Source organism: Anopheles bellator, chromosome X (genome assembly GCF_943735745.2).
Source record: "Anopheles bellator chromosome X, idAnoBellAS_SP24_06.2, whole genome shotgun sequence".
NCBI lineage: Eukaryota > Metazoa > Arthropoda > Insecta > Diptera > Culicidae > Anopheles > Anopheles bellator.
This window is the reverse complement of record NC_071287.1, coordinates 7,285,958-7,305,502: the sequence shown is the minus strand read 5'-3', so window position 1 is coordinate 7,305,502 and position 19,545 is coordinate 7,285,958. Positions and strand designations below refer to the sequence as shown.

Below are 19,545 nucleotides of genomic sequence, written 5' to 3'. Positions count from 1 at the left end.
TTTGCGGATAATAATGTTTCCAGATAGAGTTGAGATACGGACAGCGATAACCATGCAGTTGTGTTTTTGACTGTGAAAAACGTTCTTGTCACCAATTGCATTTTAACGAGGTTGTGGTACACGAGGTACACGAGTCGCTTATGGGGCAGGATCCATTCGGTTTAGAACCGTTTGCGAGTTACTGTTGTTCTTGAAAAAGGACAGCCGCGAAAAGGACGTTGATGCGATGAACTAAATTTATTACTAAACACGGCTGATTTCTCTGACCAAGATCTTGCCACTGCCAATGTAATGGTCTTGGTAAAGCAGTGACTGTCACAACCCAAGCGTCCGATACTTATCCCCGGAGCCGTGACCAGGTAAAACGTTCCGCACTAAACCATCCACTCCAGTCTAGTCTAGTCCCAAGGCCATAGTCGCGGCAAAAACATGGTTACGCCGAACGTGAACACAATCTCGGATAGTATTAAAAGAAATTTTCTTTATGTGAATCAATAAACGGTAATTTCGGAAAAAGAAAAGATTAAATTTCGTCTGTTCTTTAGTAGATTCATCTGCCGAACTCTTCAAAAGAGCTTTCAGGCAAGCTATGCGCAGGCAGACTGCAATGTGCGCATCCGTAGCGACCGCAGTTAGTTTTGCGACACTGCCAGCGCATGTACAGTGCAAGGAACATTTGTTGTGCACTAAACGCGAATCAATTTCAAGCCATTCACAGCCAAGACCAGACGGTCTGGTGTTTGAGCGTCTTAGCTAAGGCTGGCTGCTGGCTGCCCTTAGCAATGGTTGACACCGACACACACATACACAACGAACGAGGCGCATTTATTGTTCTTCTTCTTATCCGGGCCGCGTTGCTGCGCTGATGCTTTCTGTAACGTTGTGTTTTGTGGGTGGAGTTTTCTTTATTAGCCCGAGACAGAGAAGAAGAAGAACAGACGCGACCTTCCGTGCCTCGTTTGGCAAACACTACACAGTGAGCGCAGAACCACTCGCGAAGTAAAACTACAAACACGCAAACGTACAATACAAACATATATACCTTTGTTAGTAGTGGTTGGTTACTGGTTGGTTCAACAAGGTTCTACTGTCAGCTAGAAATACGCAACACTAGAAACAGTCTAGCGCGTGAGAATTAGTGTCTACCGGGAAAACGGCGATGCCCTTTTCGATGTGATGATGAGCTTTTTGAATGAAGATTTCCTTATCGTTATGACTTTGTTTCGTCGCCCAGTGTTGCTGAGGGCCGTATATGCCGATCGATGATGATGAGGATGATGAGGATGATGAGCTGATGATGATGAGAAGATGTGCGCTCTGAAGGGTGTGTGCTCCCCCGTCCCCCTCCGCTCTCTGCTTGTCAACGCCCTTGCCCTTGTGTTTATCCCCTTCCCCATCGCGAACCCTCATTCCCCTAGCGCGGCACGCTTCGATTCTGCTCTCCATCTTCTGTGCCCTCCAAAGGGACGGGGTTTACGACAGCGAAACGCGAAGTGCACGAATTGGTGGTGGTGGTGAGCGCGGGACACGCTCGCTAAGCGCGGTGCGCCCAAATGTGTGCCGCTGGGTCACTCACCATCGTCATCGTTTGGCCGGAGGTGGCGTTTGGAGTGAACGTGTGGTGTTGTTGTTGGTAGAAGGCAGAGGCGGAGGTTACCGGCTCCCGGACGGCACCGAACGGTGGTGGTGGTGGTAAGGGTGGTAGTGTTCGTGGTGGTGATGATGGTGGTGGCGGCGGCGTCCCGGAAGGATGTGCCGCCGATACGTACGTTCCTCCTCCTTCTCCTGGGTGGGAGATAAAGTAGGACATTTGGCGTTGCTGCTGCTGCCGTTGCTGCTGCTGATAGTGGACCTGGTGGCCGAGTAGCTGGCTGGCGGCTGGCGGGAACGAGGGTGGTGGGGGAGGCGGCTGCGTCGGGCGCCCAGTGGCGCCGCCGCCCGTGTACGTGTAGATGGTGGTGTGCTGCGGCGTCGGGAGCTTCGTGTAGTGGACGGGCAGAATCTGCACCGGGGGGTAGATCTGCGCCGGCACGTGGTGGTGGTGGTGATGGTGGTGGTGATAGGAAGCGTCCAACGGTGGTGGTGACGCATCGATCTCAAAACCACCACCGGTGCTAATGCTGCCACCGCCGACGCCCGGCAATGTAGACGGTAGGTAATGGGCGAGGTCCGCCACCGGCATCGGGGAGATCGAGCCCGGTGGTGGAGGGGAAGCAAAAATGTACGCCGTCGTGGGCGGTGATGGTGACGAGGACGAGAGCACGGTTGGCTGCTGCTCGAACGCGTGGTACTGCGCCAGCAGCTTGTTCCGGACGTTGTTCTCCTCGAGCAGCACCTGCCGGTGGACGTTCTCCGGCACCAGCATGTTGCCGGGGGTGTTCTCGTGCACGAACTGTGCCTTCCGGTGGGTGGCCGGCGGCGGCGGCAACACCACCACCGCCTCAACCGGCTCGTAACTGTGAACGGGATGGTGGTGGTGGGTAATCGTGGATCCCCGCAATCCCGGATCCCGTCGAACCGGCCGGACCGTGTTCGTCTCCATGTCATGCTCGTACTCCACCAGCTCGCCGTGGCCGAACTCCTCCCGCAGCTTCCGGGCCGCCCGATTGCGGACGATGTCGGCGCGTCGCACCTCACCGACCTGAGCAGCGTCACCCCGGCTGGTCATCGGTTCCTCTTCCCGGTTCTCCTCGTCTTCATCCTCCTCATCGTCGTCCTCATCATCGTCCTCATCATCATCGTCCTCATCATCATCGTCCTCGTCATCATCATCATCGTCCTCATCCTCATCATCATCACCGCCGTGCTGCTCGTGGTGGCCACGGACCGGGGCCACGGACGGGTCGCCTGATCGTAGGATGCCCTTGAGCAACGGCTGATGAGGTGGCAACGGATGATGGGGGTCGTCCAGCGCCGTCGCCGCCGCCGTTGCCGTTTCATCCTCGTGCAAATCGAAACTCACCGACTTCCGCTGCACCGGTGGTGGAGGGAGTGACGTCACGGATTTGGTCGCCGGTTTCGCGCCAGTGGCACCGGCCGACGACGACGGTAGCTTCGTGGTGTTAGTGCTCTGCTGATTTGCGCTGGGTTGCGAGGACGAATTAGAAAGTGGTAACGGAGCGGCGGCACTGGGAGGATCATTCGCATGCGTCAACGACCGTCCGGCGGTGGTGCCACCACGGGCTGCCCGTTCAACCTACGAGGATGGTAGTTGTTGGTGGTGGTTGGTGGTGTGGTGTTGGCAGCAGAATTGAACACAAGCCAGAAACACAGAAACACACACAAGCACACAGAGCACACACGTACAGCCCCCCAAGTCCCATACACACACACGCACACCGGCGGTGGAGAGTGCAGTGGGAGTGCATCAAACAGAAAGCGTAGGATGCATAATAGAGGATAGATAGAGAAAAATGGGACAGGAAGAACAAGAAAGGGTTTCGAAGAGGGTGGGAAGAGATTGAAAGAGAGAGAGAAAGAAGAGAGAGAGAGAGAGAGAGAGAGAGAGAGAGAGAGAGAGAGAAAAAGGTGAGAGCAAGGTATGTGGGATAGAAAAAATGGGGCAGCATAAGCAGGGAAAAGACCCGGATCGCGCACGACGAGGTCACAGAGTGGGGTGAGGTTTAATGCAACGGCCATAAACGGGGTGGTTGATGGGTCGGTTGAGGAGATGTTCACGCACGAGGATGCATTGGAGGAAGAAAATGAAGAAAATCAACTATCAGAATTTACGAATCATAATGATAAACAAAGCAAGATGACAACACATAAAATGGCAGCTGAGAGCGACGTGCAGCGTGAAGAGTTGTTGCCCTGTTTACACTGTCCGATCCAATGATTTTCACTGCAAACCTACTAGCAAACTATCTGGCACTCCGTAGCGCGTCGCAGAAAGGAATTCTAATGGTACTCTACCCTAATAACCAAACTTGAGTGCGAATTAGTAATTTCGATGTTTCGGGCGATTCTCTCACAGCTCCACTCGGGTGAGTTTTCCGAGTGGGATCCTCAAGATCATTCACGGTTTGAGTGGGAATCGGGGGACGGTTCTGTAGGTCAGGTCTTCAGGACTCCCCTTCACACTGCACAGGCGTTAAACAATGAGCAACATTAATCACCACACAATCGAGCAGAGTAAGGAGGATACACATTGATGGCACATGTTAAGCTGGCCGTCGTCACGTTTAGTCGCAATTAGTTTAGAGTAAACAGTGAATCGGAAGTACAATGCTTATTCTGTATAGAACAGTTGTTTTACACATGTAAATCCACATGAAACATAGACGTTCCAGGCGGACACAGCAAACACACACGCAGGCATGGGCATGAAAATACAAAAAAAAACACATACATCAAGTTTGAAGTGTCACCACACAGACGAGTTTGTCCATTTTTATAATGGTTGAGAGAGAAAGAGGCTTTTGTAAATGCTTGTGGCCAAAACTGGTCCGTTCCCTCACTCGGACCAGGAAGGGGTTTTTGTTCAATGGCTTGATGATTGAAAATATGAAAACTATAAAAAAAATCTTCTATTTGGGATAGTGCCACCGTCGAGTGGTACTAGTCATTCTAAAGTAACATGACCGGCACACCGGAGCTTGGCGAGGCGTATACGCAGCACGGTAGGGTCGTCGGGATAGGACATACAATTCGCTGTGGGCTGCTCTATTGTAACTCACCAAATAATTAAACTTAAATCAGACGTATAACCCCATTCACCGGCTACGGTCACCTATGATGTTTTCTGTTTTCTTTAAAACTTAAATTAAATTTGAAAGTCGTTGACTCATGTGTGTAGAGGCCATCAGAAGGGATTTTATAGGCACATACTCTCGGCAAGCGAAAGCCCAAACCCTTTAAATGAACAAACAAATACAAGCGTTGCGAAACATGGCCAAAGTACCGCACCGGCGCATTAACAAAACTAAGCCCAGCTCGAAGTAGATAAGTAAGAGGTGAGTGGTCAAGCAAAATACACTAATAGTAGTAATCAGTAAGAAACAGTAAAAATAAACACAATCAAAGTCAACTATTCCACCGATATGAGGTACAGAACTTAAGTCCCTACAGTGTCTGAGCACACACACGTATACAAGGCACAAGCAACAACTAAGCAACAAACCAAAGTAGAGAAACCGTACTTCGTTCCGTAAAACCCGCGTACGATGCCGGAGACTGGTAAGGGAGGTAAAAACTGGGTACCGAATAAGACAAAACATTGGGTTGCATGATTACACGTTGCGCAAGACAGAAAATAAAATGAATTTTCTAGAAAACGAGGGCCGAAGAAAAATTCCATACAATAAACTGAGTAGAAGCGAGCGGTAGTTACCAATTGACACATTTCCGGTCCCATCCCACGGGGGTTTAGTTTTCACGCGCTGCACCGCTAACCGACGGCGCCTCGCCTAGAGGGCGCTGAGCGCGGCCCCGTAAGACACTGCTGAAAAGTTTGATCGGAAGAGATCGGAATTTTGGCAGGGTGGTGGGGTCGTAAAAGGGGGCCGAGGGAGGGGAGTGTTGAGAGTTGCTATCTATTGTTTCGTGGAGAGCAGGGAGAGAACCAAAGTTGATTCACATACACACAAGTAGAAAAAGAAAAACAGGAAAATGCAGAGACAGGCGACACGGTGTGCTCCTTCCTGCTGCGAAGCCGCATGCGACGGCCGCCGAGAGTTCAGAGACACAGAAGGCATCTCGGAAGGCACACTGACCGAGGAGCTCGTTAGGGTAAGGGGAAAATAATGTGTAAACAGAAACCAAATCGTAACACAAAACCCAACCAAAAAATAACGAGCTTTCGAGGTGTGTTACACTCAGCTCACGAAGAAACAAAAAACAATTTCAGTAAGAGCGTTTGTAGAGATCTCGATTTTACTCCGATTTCACTCATTTGGCTACATCAGTTTTATTCAACGATTACGGAAAAAGATTTTTCTTCTGTTCTTTTTTTGTTGTTTTGTTTTGTTTCGCTTGTTTGTGTTTCACAAGTTTTGTTACGTTTCCAATATTGAAGATGTTGTGTTTTGGCATTTTTCTTTTCTTGTCTTTTGCGGTCTGCGACTGCGCTCTGAGCTCGACAGAGAATCCTCCTGCGTAAACAGGGCGTATATATATATTTTTTGATAAGGAAAATATACAGTCCTCGCAAGCCAGGGCCGTAATCGTACACGTAGGTAATACGCAACCGAATATGCAAAAAACGAGTACTGTACGACGCTGGGCTTTATGTTTTGGTATATGCATATATATAGATGTACAACAGTATATGTATACACTATATATTAATATTGTATATAATTCAATAATAACCTATCAGCTCGACCACTTTGCTATACGTTTTTGTGCGTTTTGAGTCATGAGTATAGGGACCTCTGGATGGATTGTGATCCGATTGAGGGGCCTTGAAAGGATAAGGAGCATTTCACGCTCACTGCAAACTCTGATTTCTTCTGTTCCACCCGATACTACTACTTGACGGGCTGTCGATGTAGCATCGAACACGTAGCGAATTGAAACCAACAGATTTGTTGCGTATTACCGTTTTTTTCTTCTTTATTTCGCATAAAACAGTAAATAAAGAGAGAGTAGAAGTAGAACAGAACAGAAAAGTTAAACAGGAGAGGCAAACAAATGGCTTAGTTGAAAGGCGAAAAGATGAAAGTAGTAACCGGATATGCTATTGGACAAAACGTTTGCCAATTATGTTGACTAGTCGTGATGTTCGAGGTTGATCGTGAAGAGGATCGCAATAAACTATTTAAAAAGTTGAACTTTTGTGCTGACGAAGTAAAAACAGGTTGGGAATCATATCACTACGTGAAGCCATCAGTAACAACTTAACAGAGCTTAATACTTAAAAATGCAGTGCTATTACTAAAAATAAACGCTACGCCACGAAATATTTATAGGCATCCATTACTTGACGACACAAATGCTACTAATTTCATCAGTCCTTTGAACAATTTACAAAAAGTGCATGATTGGTTGCAAACGTTTTGTCCAATGTTCTAAACGCTAGAAAGTTGAACGTAAGGCAAACAGATTTTCACGAAAACAACCATATTTCTACTATGTTCCCCACTGTTCCATAAATGTTCGCAGTCACAACATTAACAATACAGTAAACACACTGCACAAATAAAGAAGTCTTTCCCAATACGGTTGATGACAAGTTTGTAACGCACCAGTATCGGTATTATCCAGTGTCGGTTTCTAGAGTAATGTCTTTCAATAACCACAACTATCTGAAATGTTGGTGATAGTAGCGGGCAGTTTAATGATTTCTCCACGCATAACAACATTTATTGGAAAACATGCGTTTGTGCGTTTTACTAAAACGGTATGCTAAGCTTTGCTCACACCAAGAGATTCAAAACGGCGAGAAGAGAAGGCAGTTAGAACGGTGGAAAAAGCTTCAAGGAAAAGAACGAAGCATACCAGCGTGAAATATGGAGAAAATTTTGCTGCTTGGCTAAGTAAGTACATGTACACAATCGCCATTCCTTTCCTACCCTATTCGGTGTGTGTTCTCCTAACCACCCTTGCTTGCCATTCAAATTGATCCGTCAATAAGTAGAACACTACCCTCAGATGGGCCCCATTAACAACACACTTTGCGTTAAATGTTATGATATACCTTAGGTTATTTAATTATTATCTCCTCACTCACTTTTTGACCTCACTACACATTAATATAGGTATGCATGCAATCGTCATGCAATCATATGAAACCAATTTGCATAAACCGCTTCCATATGCATTACCTATTTTTTGTTGTAAAATTTTACCAAACAAACAAACAAAATCGCTGCATGTGTAAGTGTCTGCATGTGCAATCGTCTTATACATTATATATATATATAATGTTTATACATACACGCACACCAGGAAATAGTTACTCGCTATGGTGCAACACATGCAACATCGCTTACTTCGCTTATAGCATAGCAACTTTGAAGGCATTATTGCCATTCTGTGACAAGGAACCGTTTCTACAGGTATGGCGGAAACTTCTCGGAACCGGAAAGTTTGATTTGCTACAAATAATTGTTCCCAATTTACAGCATTTTCTGTCAGTGTTTTGTGTGTGCATGGGCTATAAATTCACGCAATCAAGGCGTTCGAAAGGATTCCGTTATCTGTGTCCTATATGGATGTATATGAATAGTTTTATTAAATCTTTCGTCAACCCACGAACATAAAAAACGTACAGAGCCAAAAAGCAAAAGGGTAACAATACAGCATTAATGAATAGTTCACCATTCGGGGTGCATGTGGCAGATTTTTTGTTCAACCCCACAATATAGTACACTGAGTGGCGTTTATAACATCTCGTGATTCACAATTGAACATAAAATAAAAATGTACCACACCATTGGCTAGTGTCACCATAAATGCACATATGCCTCGAAAAAAACACTGCTACTTTCATCATTCTAATCAATTACCATTCCATTGCCATTAAAAGCAAAGGAAATCAAATCAATTGAGCACAGACACTACCGAGACGAAGTTGAACTAGGAGTAGGCAAACAATATTAAGCGTTTCTTAGAAAACGCAACAAAAAAGCAAGTACCTCGCTCTGTACTTGATTGCTTGCTTATTGTGCGTTTGTTGTTTGATTAATGAAGACCATAGTAATGGTTTTGTTTCGTACATTTCTCCACTCAAACACGTACACAGACAGTAACAGACAAAACGCATCATCATTCAGCACATTTTTCACATCTCTCATATCACGGATAGCGCCGCGTGTATCCAGACTATAATTATTAATTGTCCGTGTGTCTTAATTTCCCTCCAATCGATAATAGTGCCAACAGAACCAGTGATGCACACGCTTGTGCGCAATTATATTGCAGAATGACCAGCAGTATCCTTTTACTTAAAGTATAACAGACATGCACATACACAAAGACTCACACACACGCGTGCGCACCCCTTCATTATCAATTCGTAGTGATTTGTCCGTTTAGTTTGTACATCTCTTTACTTTTGTAATGTTAGCCAGCAACAACATTGGTTCTGTTTTGTTATTTCACAGAAAAAAGTACAAAATCTCTAGCTAATCATCTTCTATTCACTTATATATATAAGCGAATCGCTTATATACATATATATATAGCAAACATTCAAAGGTAAATACTGTGTGTGTTTGTGTGGATTTGTGGATTTGTTTAGTTTGCTATCTTTGGGCGTTTCCAACTATCTATTAGTTAGTATAGTATTAGTTTCATTTATAAATGTCAATCAGTTTCACCGATGTCTACACTAAACGGATGGCAGGTTTTCGGTAGTAGTGGTTCATAATTGGTATTCTTAGGACTGTTACATAGTTCACGTCAATCTTCGAGCGTGATTCTGTTGTTCTCTGAGTACACTCTGCATTCCGAGTGCACAAACGACCCGGACAACGAGGAAGGTTTGCAAAGCCGTAGCAGCGTCGTTCAACATTCCGATGTTGCCACACACACACATTGCGCTTTGCCGATCACGCAAATTTGTGTCATAGTGATTACACTTAGCCTTAGCCAGTTTTTGGTTAAATCGTGTTCACTTCAAACCTTAACCTGCTGACAAGTTGGTCAGATATAATTGATTTTACTTGTTCTTTTGTTAGATGTCCTTGAAAATCCAGATAAAACTGTGACTTATCAACCCTAGCATTCTGCTTTGTGACTCTTGTGACTCAGCAAAAACTGGCAACGTAACGAATCATTTGTGTTCTTTTCGTAGCCTAATACGCCTCGTAAATGCCTACTTTGTGGTAAAAGATCTCATTTGATAAATTATAATTTCAGTCTTCATTAGTGTATGTTTAGAGCAAAATGAATTAATATTAAGGAAGAATTTTTGTCGATGTTTGTAACTGGTAATCGAATACAATAAGAATGAACACAAGTTGAAACAAAGAAATACCCCCATCGGCCCATTAAAAATGCCAAATATGTTCATATACAATCAAAGATAGCGAGAAAAAGAGAAAGAGAAATAGATAGAGAAGAAAGAGAGAAGAGAAAAGATATGAATCGTGATATTTGAGGGATATAGAAAACAAATATTTTTTTCTTTTCTTTTCTTGGTCTTGCATCTTTCTTTCCAAAATTTTTATCATTTGATTACTGGCGAAGCAGTATATAGTCATGTATGACAATTCTGGGCGCCTCTGTGCCGTTTTTGATAAGTGGCACGTAAGTTTATTCTAAAGAAATTGGACTGCATTTGCAATGGAATGCGAAACGCTTAGCAAAAGATATACTTTCTAAAGATCAATAAAAAAAAGTCCATTGCGCTCGGCAAATGAATTGTCGTAAACGAAACACGTTATTGCATAACCATTCGATGCTCTTACGAAACGGTAGCGGCTACAGCACAATTCGTTCAACGATGTGCTGCGAAACTTAAACAAATGCAAAATAAAACAAAAACTATCGTCGATCTAGCGCACAATGACATTGGTTAAAAGTCGGAATTTTTGGGAAAGATTTTGCCTCTTTTTCAATACCGATTTACGAATTCGTTCACAGACAGTGTTAAACACAATTAGCGTTAGAAGCAACCTCCGCCTGGACGCTTTTTGTACACATGTCAAATACCAAATAAATATTGCATTAATGATTGATAAATTCAGTAAATCACATTTTGCACCAGACAAACATAAAAGAAATATATAGACGCAGAGAAGCGAAAAAGATGTATGCACGTACACGATTTGTTTTGTAGATGAAGAATGCTGTTACAAGAAACAAACAATTAATGCGGTTACTTACCTGAGGTGCTTGCGTGTCGAGCGTATGCTTCGACATCACTATGGTAGTCGTTTTTTGCAGTGGTTCGGAACATGCGGTTTCAATTGGCGACGTCGGTGGTCCATTTTCGATCAGCCCTTGGCCGCCAAGCGCCAATGATTCTGCAGCACGCACAATGTCCAGCACCTAAAATCGCCAAAATATTAAATTAAGTTAAGCAGGCGGAAACGAAAGAGCACGCAAAATGTATCCAAAGCAACCTTCTCGGGAGTACTCTTTTCCTTCACTCCTACCGCCACCAGTTGCTGCTCGTTCGAAACATTGATCGGGGCCAAGGCTTTGGAATAAACTTCCTGGGGCTCGATAGGCGTTTCAACAGCGGTCGTTGATGTTTTCGAAAGAGCTTCTTCTTCGATCCTGTCCACACTCAGCTTCCGGGTCGAGTCCGCAGCAAGGATGACTGAATCTTCGCGATCGAGGCTGGAAACACTTTGGCTTAGCTCCGATCCCGTCTCCGAGGCACGTGAACCTTGAATAACCAGAAATTGGCCCCCTTTTTAAATCATGCCATAAAACAGCAGATAAAACCTATCTTACCGATGCGAGTACTGTCGCCGTTATTTCCTATGCCACTGCTCATTCCTCCCGCACTACCTGCGAGGTGAAGTAGGTCAGATTTTTCGTAGCCCTTGCAAACCACTAGCTGAAGTTGGTTGCCAGAGGCCCGCAACGCATCCACCGCCTCCTGATGTGTGGCGCCCAGTAGCGACAGACCGTTCACCTCGAGGATGCGCATTCCGACGTGCAAACGGGCATCGCGCTTCGCTGCACCATTGCTGTTAATCTTAGAAATGAAAACGCCTTCGTCCAGACTATCGGCAGGGTTACCCCGTTGTCCATTAAGCCCGCCCTTGATATGCATGCCGAGCCGTTCACCTTCCCGCTTGACGATGTGTATCTCCTGCGGAGACGTATAAAGAGAATATAGCGAAAAGTTCAGTCATAACAATATTAACAGTTGCAAAAATATGTCTACGACATCGATTACTAACAACTAATGCATTTCATAGAACTATTGATTAAAAAAATATTTGGGATAGATACAAATCCATCGAACATGCACAGGCCCATATCGTTAATTGATTGATCAAAGAAAGTATAATTTTTGTTTGAAAATTGTGCGGAGGAGTACAGCGACGATTGGAAAATATATTCTACTAGGTACGGGGAAAAGATCAACATTCTCAAACTAAGCCAACTAATTTCACACCAAACTTCATAGCGTCGGGATATTGCTCAACACCGGCAGCACTGCCCCTCGAGAAAATCCCGACTGAAGGACAACACGCTCAAAGGTTAAGTGTCTCAAACGTTACGTACCTCAGTGCTTAATGGAACTATTTTGAAACGCTGATACAATTCAATGGCGGTAGCAGTTGCAGAGGCGAAGGTATTTTTATATTTAAGTGTTTCATTTTGTTTCGTATTGCAAACGAGTTTTTAGGAAGTGATTCCGTAAGAAAAATAGAAAGAACAGGAACGAGAAACGAAGAGAAAAGCACACAATGTAAGTATATCCAAAAGGTGTCGTTGTTCAACAAGCTAGAGGAATAACGCTTTATGTGAATCAAATATTACGATAAGAAAGAATCATCTCAAGGCGCAATAACATTACGCAGAACTGCAGCTTGTGAAGATGTTGCTTGGCGTCGTAAGGAGCGTAAAGAGGACAAACAGCGGATATGAAGAGAAATATGCGCACGGCAGATAGTTATCCGGCGCTTGGATAGCCCTTACCTGGAATCCGGCCGGCAGAGGGTCGTGTTGGACTGTCAGCTTGATATCATCACAGGGTCGCAGGAGCTCCATTACTGCCTCTTGGTGCGTAGCCTGCGTTACATCGGTGCCGTTCACCTTCAGTATACGATCACCCATGCGCAGCTTTCCCGACAACGCCGCTATACCGCCGGCAACGATCTGCGAGAAAACAAAGATAACACAGAGTAACATAACAGCAGCAACGTGTTATGCTATCTTGATTTGCTTACATGTGAAATGAAGATTCCTGGCTCGTGGGCCCCAAACGGCGTACAGGAATGGTCAGTACCACCGATAATGCTAAAACCTAACGAACCTTGATCCTTTGGAAGAATCACCTCCTATGTTATACGAGTTACACGAGTTGAATACAGACGAAAGAAAGAAAAAGAGAAAAACAATCAACAAAACGAGAATGAATGTTTGATGCGATTCGTACATTATCGCATAAAAGAAGCCCTTGGAAATCGACGATGACAATTAAATCACAGAATAGAACGTAGAATTGGTTTGCCTTTTAATTCCTGTGTCTCGTTTGATCGCCAATGATTTGATGCAATTTGATGGTTTGATCTAGTAATGAGATGCAGCATGCCTGGCTTACAATTTAACGAGTGCCGTGGCCGTTATATTCAAGTGCGGTTTAATAGTACGACAGAATCATAAGCATATTTATTTTTGAATCAAACTTAAAACGATACACCAAACGTAATGTTAATATTAATAGCATGTTAATAGCTAATAGTGTGGAATTGAATTTAACGGTGCATAAATAGACAAGCTATTAGGTTAATTTTGATTTTACGATCAATTAGAAGCAACATTGAAATGAGCCATATGAATACATGATATGCAAGTCAACATTGCAGACTTATAAACTATTGGTTAAATAACGAGTGAATATTGATAACAAATCTGTAGACCCAAATTAGCCAATTGATACCATATAAATGCGTACAAGTGTGTAAAAAAATATTTATTCAAAAGAAGTAATAATTGACTAAATACGGCACAGACCGTTCCTTGGGAAAAAAATTATCGATTTTTTAATCAAATCACCACTTCATTCTTTGAATCATTCTAATCAACATTTTTCATTGCCTTAAATCTTCTCGGACGATAGAACGAATCTAGACAAATTTGAACGGTGAGAATCGACCCATCTGCATTTGGGCTGTAGTGAGCGCAAAAAAATAGACCAACCTAAATTCATTTTCATTTATATTCAGACGACAGCAGACAAACATTCAAACACCATTGTCATTGTCAACTTTCAACGAAACTATACATTTTATCGGACCAAAACGGGCATCCAAACGTCAGCACATCAAGCATAAAGGTTACAATGCATCCCGGACACATGCTGTAAACATAATCCACCAATCGAAGAAAGGCATTATTGGTGTGGGGAAGAGATAGGAAAAGGAGAGAGACGGAGGTTTACAGGGAAATAAAGCTATCGTAAGTGTGTTTTGGGGAGGGACTTCTTCGAGGTCCAACGAAAGGGTCCTTTCCCAGCTTCAATTTTACAAAAGTGCAACCGCAGATATGCAAGCAAACCGGCAGTCGATGGAAAACCATCAAACGATACAAGTTAAAGTGAAGAGTCCTATTCAGTTTGGCTGTGCGCTACAAAGTTTCACTATTAACCCTAAGGGACGATCCTAGTTTTTCTGTTTTGTTTTCTACGGACAGATTGTGTGAACTTGTGGCGCTAGAGGCGTAAATGTGTCTGTGCATGTGTGCATGTATACGTGCGTGTGTGTGTGTGTGTGTTTGTGTGTGTGTATGTGTGTGTATGTGTGTGCCTGCATGTGTGCGTGTGTGCTCGTGCAGATACGCGAAAGATAGAGTTTGCTATCGAGATAGAGTTGGTGTGTAATTGGTTTGTTGATGTTTGGGTTTCTTTACCTCACTGATTAGTGGCTCCAATAAGCGATTGTCGGTAACGCGCGTCATTACCGTCTCTGTGAATGTTGACTTGGTTATCGTTTCGGTAACGGTGCCGAGCTCGGTGGGTGCCGGCGGCAACATCGGCATGTCCGGGACGGCCTTCTGCACCGTCACCGTCACCGAAGGACCGTGCTCGGCCCGTTCCACATTCACCTGCCGCCCGCCGCTGATAAAGTGTGACGGTATCATGGCCTGAAAGTCTGCGCTGGTCATCGGCCGGGCTGCCACCTGCAGGATGTGCCGGACACAACCGGGATCGATCGCGCAGTGCGACGACGAAAAGGAACGAAGAGTGCGAGCGCGTCCCACCAACGGGCCAACAATTAAATGAAAACGAAAAAAAACGAATGTGTAAGTTAACCGAACTGACGGACTCGCCGGAGAGGTGGATTTGAAGATGGTGACGGATGGTTGGAAGCTGCATAACGGGGAAGCGTAATGGAGGTTGGCCGACGAAGATCGACCGAACAAACTCGACACGATGAAAAGGAGCAAGGAACGGCAAGGGTGTGTATCAAGCTAGCGGGTGACATGCATGCACTAGAGCCGATCTAATGCGCAAGGACATGCAAGGAAGTTGGAACTAGAAAGAGGAACCAAAGAGAACTTTATGAGTATCGGAGCGGTGTCGACGGTGAACCAGCGGGCAGACAGATCAATTACGAGGAGCTAATTGTGAATGTGTGTTAATGGATCCTCATGATGATGATTGATGATGAACGACTAATGCATGAAAATGACCGTGTGTGCATTCTTTGCACTTTGCAACACATTGAATACGTTTTACAACCGCCACAGCTAGCTTCACGGCGCGCTTACTTACACTGCCAACAGGGGGCTTGGGGAAAAACGGATAGGAAAACGCTGTTGGAACAGAACAAAAGGGGAACAGATAGAAACCAAAGAAAGCGTGCAGAAAAACAAAAACCATACAGAACAAAACTTGTAAAAACTTATGTACCCAAAGTCGTGCAAACAAACGGCCAACCAAATTGTTGTAAAAAAGGCATTAATTTTCGGTTAAGTTCGTAAGGAGCCGTGGAGCCCCATTGTTGGCGTGCCAGAGTACATACATACAACACTCAATTCGGGTTTAAAATTAACTTGATCGCCCCCCGATCAAACAGTTCGATATCGGTAGGTAAAACAGGGGTAAACAAGGTCGCTTTCGCCGAGGCGCACGGGGTCCTTCGAGCCGCCGCACTCAAGTACCACAAGTACTCCTTTACTGGAAGATAGCATCCTTCACCCTTACACCCACCAAAACACACACACACACACACACACACACACACACACTTACCTGCGAGTCATCGTGCGAGGCCTGCGCTACTACCCCGCCGCCGTTATTACCGACAGCCGCGCCCGGTTCCGATGCATCCGGCCCAGACTCGGGCTGCTTACTGCGCCCCACACCGTTACTATCGTGCTTGTGATTGTTATTTGCGCTTTGCGTTAATACTGTACGGGGTGCAGGTAATGGGGGCTGCTGTGGCTGTTGCGTTAGTGGCTGCTGGTCGATGGGTGGTGGGTGATCTTGCGATGCTGGTGTGTTGGTAGACGATGGCAACAAGTGCTGCTGCTGGTCCTTCTGTGGCAGTGTTTGTTGTGTGAGTATGTTGCATGATGGTGATACTGTACTGACATTGGTCCGACCACCGAGACCATCACGCTGGTGGTTGCCACCACCTTGTGCCATTACCTTGTGCTGCTGATCCGCCTTCTCTTCCGGGTGGTCGGCTTGAGTCCGTTTCGTTGGGTCAAGCGTCGTCGCTGCACCAGCGGCCTGGGTGTCCTGGACATCACCTAACGATCGCCGGTAGCCGGTGTATGTAGCTGTTTGGTGAGCCACGCACACACACACAACACGCAGCACACATTATCAGTGGGGAAAAGAGATGTTGTGGTGAAAACGCTAACGCAAAGGCGCAAAACCAAGTATGCAAATGCTTGCACCGGTTGGTACTACTCACCGGCGGTACGGTTTCCTCCGTACCCGATACGATCCGACGGACCGACGACGACGCCGCGTGGGCTGTGCAGCGGTTCCATAGGGCCCTTAACCTCCCGCTGCACCACCAAGCGCACGAAACGCTGGTGATCGGTCAGCAGCTGCACCGCGTAGTCGTGGTGAGCGTTGGTAATATCCACACCATTAATCTGCCGGGTAACCGGAAAGGAAGAAAGGAAAAGGTTGGTTAGCGATTGGCCGAAAATCGAAAACGGACACGCACGCGCACGTACCGCCAGCACCCGATCGTCCACCATTATCTTGCCGTCCTTGTGGGCGACACCGTTCTCGGTGAGCCGCGAAATGTAGATTCCCTCCGAGCCGTCCTTGAACGGTACGTGGCCCTTACCGCCGGCGATGCTGAACCCCAACCCCTGACCAACCTGGTCCCGGATCAGGGTGGTGTGCAGAATGATCTTCTGCGTGATCTCCTTCCCGTTCAGCAGCTCCGGGTCGGGCCCGTTCCCGTTCGGCAGCCCGACGGTGTTGGGCGATAGGGCACCGGTGTAGGTCACGGCAGCACCGGTGACACCGGTGCTACCGCCGCTGTTGCTGTCCATCACGGGCAACCCCACCAGAGTACCGGCGGCCGAACTGCCGAACGCTGGCATTGTCAACGTTGCGGCGGTGGCCGCGTCGGTGGGGATGCTAATTTGCGTTACCGGTCCACTCTCGTCGAACACCGGATGGCCGATGAGGCGTGTTACTTCGCGCGAGATGAACAGCACCAGCACCGAGCCGCACGCCTTCAGCACCTCGACCGCATCGTAATGGTCGGCGTCTTCGACGGAGATTCCATTCACCTTAAGTACCTGCGGGAGGTGGGCGAAAAGAAAAGTTAAACACACCACCGATTGTTGACCGAGCAAAACGGGCTGAGGCTGCTGGTGCAGCTGCTACGTACCTTATCGCCAACCTTCAGCCCGGCCAGATCGGCTGGCCCTTTTTCCGTGACGCGCGAGATAAAGATGCCTTCGTCGTCGCCCTTGAACGGTGTCGAACCGCGCCCACCGGCTATGCTCAGCCCCAGCCCGGCCGACGTACGCTCGATGTGGATCTCCAGGCGTTCCTCCTTCAGCGCTGTGTACGCGTCAAGAGTATCTGTGGGCAGGGAAACAAAAACCATGAAAAAAAGGGGAAAATTAAGCAAACCTCTGTGCCAAGAAGCTCACAAGTTCCCGCCAATTGTACCCCCTTGGACAGTAGATTGACCCTAGATGATTATAATCAAGACGAGTTCAAACTTTCGGTCATCTACTAGCCACACGTCACACGTACGTAAGCTCCCTGCATGAATTTGGTCTTGTTCTCGTCAATCTCCGAGAGTCACTGGACTACTCAGAACGATTTACTACGCAGCATCATACTTTGAAACATCTCCGGAGTATCTCCAGAGTAAATTGAGTATCCATTGGAGGCGCTCGGCCACCACTTTTCACCACTCCCTTACCATATACTTTGGTCCGACCGAACGGGGAAAGCGCGCGGCTGACGCCATCAGCCCCGCCGGCGCCCCATCCACCTCCTCGTCCTCCTGCGTCCGGTTGCACGGATGTGATAATCCGGATGCGCTTCCGATCCTCCTTCCTGCTGGCCTTCTTTTTGCCGTTCGCCAGGATACCTGTCAGCCCACCGTTGCTGGCGATGGACGACTGGTTCGAACGGACCGAGGAAGCAGCCGACGTGCGGTACGCCAGTGGACGACCACCACCGGCGGTGCCACGACGGAACGACCCGGACCGTTTAGCCGCGTCCTTCACTTTGAATTTCACCGAAAACATTTCGCTAGACTAACTTGAGGTTAGGCTGGCTACTAACGACCCAAGAACGCTTGCCAATCGGTGGCACCAGCACCAACCGGTGCTGAAAAATAAAATGGCCACCAAATCGAGAGTCCGAGAAGGTGGTCGTCCAAGTCTTGGCAACCACGGCACGGCGTGAACTAATTTTCACGCCTCCAACTACGACGCGCCAATGGTGCGTGCGTTGTTGTTGTATTCTCGGTGATGACTAAAAGGACGACTGACTAGTGACTACCGCCGCCCTCCTGGAGTAAACCTGGAGTGTGGTGTGTGGTGCGGATCACGGGCAATGCACACTACTGTTCACTGTTCACCCTGTTTTCCGTGGAGCTAGTGGTGCAATTTTACGAAAACACTCTGCCCTTCCAGAGGGTTGCTCTGCTCTGGGAACTCCGAAGACCCAGAGCCCAACAAAAACCCGAAGCGAAGAGACGCAGTAGCACACGTCACTCTGGAGCCAGCGCAATACTAGCCCACCAGAGCTTGTGATTCACGGATTCCTTTCTTGGGCCCCGCCGAGCGCGGAGCGCGCTGTCCTTGTCCCTCGACCATCCGGCGGCGGGAACACCGTGCCATGCTGGTGGTGGTGTTGCTGATGATAAAAAGCGTAGCTGTAGCTTTACGGAGCCGTTATCATCGTTATCAAACTCCCTGGCTTTTCTGCCACATGCTACCTATCCCCGGGGCAGGTGAATCGCGCATATCGCGGAGTGTGCAAACAAACCAAGCAACCTGCAACCAGCTAGCTATCAAGCAATGCTTTGATAGCTGTACACGCACCGCACCGCACAGCACAGCCCAGTGTGTGGTGGTGGGTACTTACGTCACCCTGACACAAATTGTCTACGCAACCCGCTACCAACCCGCCGGTCGCCTGTGTGAATGTGGAACACCACTGTGTGCTGCGCTGCTGCATACCATAACCTCCCCTTTCTCTCTGTCTCTCTCTCTCGCTCTCTCTCTGGGAACGATTGGGAACGCTACCGCCCATCGACCGTGGTCTTATCGAGAAAGAGTCACTCAAAAAAACACGTCACTTATCCTACAGCGGAACCGCCACCACGTGAAGCAATAAGCTGTGGAGAAGTTGTTGCGGCACCTCTGTTATTTTATCCTAAACGAACGAATGACGAATGATCTGGCGCACGGAATTATGCTCGGTGCGCGGTCAAGAACGTTAATTTGGGGGGTGGTGTAACAATTGAGCTT

At 46.9% G+C, this 19,545-nt stretch overlaps 1 protein-coding gene across 1 annotated transcript in view; it reads right to left on the bottom strand.

Moving 5' to 3' along the window:
• The window catches only part of LOC131213424 (protein lap4), a 42,430-nt gene that overhangs the window by 6,265 nt on the left and 16,620 nt on the right, over positions 1-19,545 (bottom strand). The window contains exons 6-18 of the mRNA XM_058207461.1: positions 17,439-17,635; positions 16,768-17,346; positions 16,497-16,683; positions 16,226-16,359; positions 15,827-16,114; positions 14,482-14,751; positions 12,801-12,911; positions 12,550-12,729; positions 12,133-12,162; positions 11,350-11,713; positions 11,013-11,281; positions 10,774-10,938; positions 1,577-3,196 (exon numbers count right to left, since the gene is read on the bottom strand). Coding sequence (XP_058063444.1) covers positions 1,577-3,196; positions 10,774-10,938; positions 11,013-11,281; positions 11,350-11,713; positions 12,133-12,162; positions 12,550-12,729; positions 12,801-12,911; positions 14,482-14,751; positions 15,827-16,114; positions 16,226-16,359; positions 16,497-16,683; positions 16,768-17,346; positions 17,439-17,635 — 4,394 coding nt within the window. The remainder of the gene's footprint in view (positions 1-1,576; positions 3,197-10,773; positions 10,939-11,012; positions 11,282-11,349; positions 11,714-12,132; positions 12,163-12,549; positions 12,730-12,800; positions 12,912-14,481; positions 14,752-15,826; positions 16,115-16,225; positions 16,360-16,496; positions 16,684-16,767; positions 17,347-17,438; positions 17,636-19,545) is intronic.